The 6,000-nt window shown below is 47.4% G+C and overlaps 1 protein-coding gene across 1 annotated transcript in view; it reads left to right on the forward strand.

The window, feature by feature from the left end:
• The window catches only part of OTUD7B (OTU deubiquitinase 7B), a 51,319-nt gene extending 47,965 nt beyond the window's left edge, over nucleotides 1–3,354 (forward strand). Inside the window, exons 11-12 of the mRNA XM_019432893.2 lie at nucleotides 757–841; nucleotides 1,825–3,354. Of these exons, the coding sequence (XP_019288438.1) occupies nucleotides 757–841; nucleotides 1,825–3,033 (1,294 nt within the window). The 3' untranslated portion in view covers nucleotides 3,034–3,354. The remainder of the gene's footprint in view (nucleotides 1–756; nucleotides 842–1,824) is intronic.
• Nucleotides 3,355–6,000: the final 2,646 nt, after the last annotated feature.

A 6,000-nucleotide genomic window follows, 5' to 3' on the forward strand; every position in this document is an offset into this window, starting at 1 on the left:
AAGATTTTACCCTTTAAGTGATCTCTACACCTAACACAGGGCTCAAACTTACAAGAGTCGCAGGCTGTACTGACTGAGCTAGCCAGGTGCCCCATGAGAGGGGTTTTTAAATAATTGGCCAAAGTGGTTTGCTCTGGATTGTTGCCTTTCTGGAATTTAAATAGCCAGAAAGATTTGTTCTCCCTGCCCGTCACCCTCCCCCAAGCCCCCCAGTGGGTTTAGTCTTCTACCTGAGCCCTCCACAGCTTCCAGGGAACAGTGTATGAATATAAAAGTTCTGCCCTTCCCTCTGACACAGTGTTTCCTTCTTTGGGTTCCCTGACCCTGGGGATCCAGTTGAGAGGGTTTGATTTAAAAATTCAGAGTTTATGGCTTTTAAAGTATGTTCTCACCTACCTATCAAAAACTCCCTCTTAATATTTATACTAGCAGCAGTAATAATGGCTACTGTTTAGTATTTCCTGTATTCCAGACATTATCCTGGGTCCTTTCCAAATACTGTTTTAATCTTCATAACAACCCTACAGGGTAGATGTTATCTACACCCATTATCAACCCCAACTGAGTTTTAGGGAGGGTGAAGTGGCTTGCCTCCGGGGCCATAGAAACACTAATTGGTGGACCTAGAATTCAAACCCAACCTCATCAGAGTCCCAAGCCATGTAGCCCTCTCCCATCCTATCTCCCAGCTGGCTCATACTGCTTTGCCTTTTAAAGGTCACAGTATGTTTTTAATTCTTTTTCTCCTCCTCACAGTGTAATCCTGTCCCTAGAGGTCAAATTGCACCTGCTGCATGGCTACATGAATGTGAAGTGGATCCCAGTGTCCTCTGATGCACAGGTGAGGACTTCTGCGCCCTCATTTGCAATGAAGGGAAGCCAAGGAGACCTAGTGGTGGTCTCCTTCTGAATCCCTTCCGAATGATAGCTTGTAATTCAAGGTTAGGAATAACTGGGTAAGTTCCAAAAGACACTTTTTCCTGCCTTTCTATCTGTTAGTGCCCTCTGTTTTCCATAGCTCCTCACCAGCCAAGCTCTACTTTGTGATACTAAAACACATTCTTCAAGAAAAGTTTCCTAGATACTTTGGTGAACTCGAGATGGTCATTACTTTGTCCCAAGCCTTGTATATATAGACCTCTGTGGTGGTGGGTACCAGAGGAGACAGAATAGCTTAAGAGATCTCGATCCAGGAGGTTCGGGAGGCTGTCATCATTATGCATAGAGCAGGAACACAGGAGCAAAGGCAAACTGACGGACTCCAGTGCTGAATGTCTAAAAGTTGGGGGGATGCAGAATGGTCAGACCTGGCTATGGTTAGTCAAGACTTTGTTGAGATTACCTCTGGGCAGAATCTGGTATAGAGAAATTTATAACAAAGGACACACTCTAGTGTCTATGGATATTCTTCCTCCTTACCCAGAGGCCATGTATTGTGTTAGTTGCTCATTGCTGCAGAAGAGCCTCAGGCTTCACTTTGACATCTCCTTATTACAGGAGGGAGTCAAATTGCGGGGGCGAGGTAAAAGTTAGCTAGTAGACACATCGCTCCCTGGTCCATGGGAGAGCTGACCGGAGCTGAGAAAGGACAGTGCCCTCCTAGGTAACCCCTCACCTGCCATGACAGCAGCCCTTCTCTGAAAGTAGGCAGGCTCTCCAGGGATGGGGTTTATAGGGGGGTTAGCAGCCCTTTTCCACCTGGCTAATGCCTGTAGCAACGCTGCAGCGAGTCCCATGAGCCAGAGGTATGAGCTAGGGGTCCCCAGGGACTTCCCTCAACCAGACCAATGGGACAACCATAACACTGCTCTAATTTCCCCTCAGGCTCCCCTGGCCCAACCTGAGTCCCCCACAGCCTCAGCTGGAGATGAGCCCCGGTCCACTCCTGAGTCTGGGGAATCAGACAAAGAGTCCGTCGGCAGCAGTTCCACGAGCAATGAGGGCAGCAAGCGGAAAGAGAAGGCAAAACGAGGTCGAGAGAAAGACAAGAAGAGAGCAGACTCCGTGGCTAACAAACTGGGCAGCTTTGGCAAAACCTTGGGCAGCAAGCTCAAGAAGAACATGGGCGGCCTGATGCACAGCAAGGGTTCTAAGCCCGGAGGGATGGGAGCAGGGGCGGGGGTAAGCAGCGGCACTGAGACACTGGAGAAGAAGAAGAAGAACTCCCTGAAGAGCTGGAAGGGGGGCAAGGAGGAGGCAGCTGGGGACGGGCCTGTGTCTGAGAAGCCCACGGCGGAGTCTGTCGGTAACGGAGGGAGCAAGTATAGCCAGGAGGTGATGCAAAGCCTGAGCATCATGAGGATTGCAATGCAAGGGGAGGGGAAGTTTATTTTTGTTGGAACCCTGAAGATGGGTCACCGTCATCAGTATCAGGAGGAAATGATCCAGCGCTACCTTTCTGATGCCGAAGAGCGATTCCTGGCAGAGCAGAAACAGAAGGAAGCAGAGAGGAAGCTCCTGAATGGAGGGCTAGGCGGCGGGCCTCCTCCAGCCAAAAAGCCAGAGCCAGATGGTGGGGAGGAGTTGCTGACTGCCCCTCCAGCAGAGTCCAAGGCGATGGCATTCTCTGCTGGCTACCCTGGGGGCTTTACTGTCCCTCGGTCTACAGGGGCTGGGGTCCACTGCCAGGAGCCCCGGCGGCAGCTGGCAGGGGGTCCTTGTGGGGGAGGCCTACCACCATATGCCACCTTCCCCAGACAGTGCCCTCCAGGGCGACCCTACCCCCATCAGGACTGCATCCCTTCTCTGGAGCCAGGCAGTCACTCCAAGGATGGCGGTCACAGGGGTGCGTTGTTACCGCTCCCCTTCCGCGTGGCTGATTCCTATAGCAACGGCTACAGAGAGCCCCCTGAGCCAGATGGATGGGCTGGAGGTCCCCGGGGGCTTCCTCCGGCCCAGACCAAATGCAAACAACCGAACTGCAGCTTCTATGGACACCCGGAGACAAACAACTTCTGCTCCTGCTGTTACAGGGAAGAACTGAGGAGGAGGGAGCGGGAACCCGGTGGGGAGCTGCTGGTGCACAGGTTCTGAGTGGGGGAACCTTGGAGGGCAAGGGGGCTAAACAAAGAGAGTTAAGCTCCACTAATTGGCTCATCAAGACCCAGCCCCCATGCAAATGGGGCAAATGCAGAAACGTTGGTGGGAGCCTGGCTGGAAACTTTGAAGTGGGTGCGCGCTCGCTCGAGAGCTGCCAGGCTGGCAAGAGCAGGGCAGGGCCAGACGGTGCCTGGAGGGCTCCACTGGTCCTTTGCCAATCTTGATGGGACTGAGGAAGTATGGGGTGGGGCGGGGAGATGCTGATTCTGTCTCATAACTGCTTGGGTACACCCCAGGACCTAAGGGAAAGGGGAAGGTTTAGTGTGTGGGAGTGGGGAGGTGGGCAGAAGTGGGGGGGGGAGCAGGCAAAGGAGGTTCTCAGTCAATAAAAGAAAAAACAGACCAAAGTCCTTGTAGGTTGGAAAAAAGCACATGACGGTGGAGTTGGGAGTGTGGAGGGAAACTGGGAAATTAGATAAATTTGCTATTGGTTTGAATTAAGGTAGGAATTAGGGTTGGATAAATTCTTCCTCCTGAAGGATCTGGAAAGACTAGGCAGTAATGTGTGCTCACAGGTGCTTATTAGGAGGGGGTTAGTTGAAATTGGTTTGTTGAGATGGGAAAGGGAAGAACTTCAAAGGGGAATCCTTTTCCTCTCGAGTTTTATTTCCTTCTAAACAGTCTTGCTGATCGCCCTCTATCTTTTCCTCATCCTTTTTGAGGGCTGAGCCTCAGCTAAGTTAAGATTGTGATTTTTTTTTTAAACGACTTTAATTTTATTTAAATAAAAAAAGTTCCCTCTGGGGAAGGGAGGAGTGACAAGAAGAGCAGCTGTGTGGGCTGAATCTTCTCCAGGCAGCGGGAGCACAGGTGATCCTTTTGTAACTACTTAGCAATAACCACACAGTGAGGTTTGAGTGCACCCCGGGAAGGGTGGGAGCAGGACAGACCTCTGGCCGGACTGTTTTAAACAAAACCAAAAACCTAAATAGAACACTACCATCCTCTGCTGCTGCATTTCTGTAGAAAGCAACTTATTTTGACTTTTTTGTTTTTAAGGAAAAGAAAAAGACCCCAGTGAGCAAAAACGTTTTAAAAAAGTGGTTGTTTTTGTTTTTGTTTTTTCCTATTTAAGTGATTCTTTCTCCTTCCTCTCTACTTTTGGAGAATGAACTTAACATCCCGGCTTCTTTTGTTAAGCCATAGCTGACCTTAATCTGTGGTTAGTTTATTAAAATAATTAAAAAAATACTTTGTAAGAAGACATATTTTTGATAATAGGATTGATGTTAAAACGCGGGGGTAGGGGTTAGGGGCAATTTATAAAAAAGGTAGTTAGAGAAATATATTTTAGTGAACTGTAACCACAGATCACAGATTCCTCCCAATGAGCTGATATGTTCTTTGGGTTTTCCCCCTTCCCCTGACTCAACCCTTTTCCCCAGGGGGTGGAGTGGGCCTATGGACACAGAAGGGGAAGCCCCTTTGCGTTTTGCACAAAGCACAAATCTGGCCAGCCTTCACTCTGGCCAGCACCATTTCTAAGAGCTTTAAACTGGAGAACCTATCCTGGGCCAATTTTCCTTTTTTTTTCTGGGGGAAAAAATCAACTATGCAATTGTATCCACTCCCGGGTGCATACGAAGAAGGGGAATAAGTGTACTTAAGTGTCCAGAGTGTTAATTGGGGCTATTTTTCTGTACGTGGATTTCTCTTTTGAGATATGTACTCCTAACCCATCTCATGGACTGTAATCCCACATTTGCTCTAAACCGGACGAGGGTTGGATGTGTGTGTTGGAGACCTGTAATTGCCATATATTGCTTCTGCCCAATCAGGAAAGTTGTCATCCCACCGTACCCCTTGGTAACAAAGCCCATCAAGACCATCCTCTTCATTGGAACTGCTCACAATTTAGCAAGGTTACTCTCTCCTCAGCAAACTTGAAGGTCACTTATTTTTTAAATCTGATGTCTGTTGATTTAATAATTTCCTATAGCTATTAATATTTAGGCTTTTATTTGAAAATAGGATGGTTTTAAAGAAGCAATGAGGTCAAAGGAGATAGGTTCCAAAGGAGGGGATGTATATATTTCTGGGCAGGGTGGGACTAGTAGGAGATGAGCGCTTCCCTTGGGTACAAAATGTAAGGGGTATTGAAAATCTCAGTAATTAGGACGAATACTGTTTTAACACAGTGTTTCAAAAATAATGCAAAAATATCCATGATGAATAAAATACCAAAATCTTGAAGACAGAATCCAACGGGACTGAGATTAGGGTGAGGGAAATAAGCTGAATTGAGCAGGTTGAATCCTATCTTTAAAATTTTGATACTTAGTGGATTTGATACTGTGGATTTTTTACGTTGGTCTTGATTTTCAAAAAATACTGCACTAAGATAGTAGGTTGGTTTATTGAGTTTTGGGGCACCCTTTAAATTCTGTGCCCAAAGTGAGTGCCTTGCTCACCTCACTCCGTCTCTGGGGTTAGAACAACACTGGTGAGACTACCACCTCGTGAAACACTGTCCCCTGAGGGCACCCGAACAACAGGTGGCTCCAGCTCACACCTTGCACACTCACCCTGCTTTCCCATAGGTGCCGTCTACCGCATAGGATTCTGGCCTGGACCAATAAAAGTGGAAACAGACCAGGGGTTTTCCCAGAGAATAAAACCAGGAAAGTTTTGATTCTCCACTGGACTGCTGTGTTTGGGTTTGATTTGTTATTAGATTCTAGTTAATACTTTTGTTTTTAAAAACTGAGGACAAATGAACAAAAACAGAAACTTTGTGTCATGTTTGTTTTTGTTTTGATTTATAAACTAACCAATCTCAATTCCTTTTGGCCTCTTTTCAAATAAAAACCGTGGAAATTCTGGGGGTGGCCTAGGGGTGAGTATGATAAAACAGGGCTTTATTTGGGCCCTATGGCTTTTTATTCAGAAATAAATTATTTT

The sequence above is a fragment of the Panthera pardus genome, unplaced genomic scaffold, assembly GCF_024362965.1.
Source record: "Panthera pardus isolate Hobbes unplaced genomic scaffold, ASM2436296v1 HiC_scaffold_11, whole genome shotgun sequence".
Classification (NCBI taxonomy): Eukaryota; Metazoa; Chordata; class Mammalia; order Carnivora; family Felidae; genus Panthera; species Panthera pardus.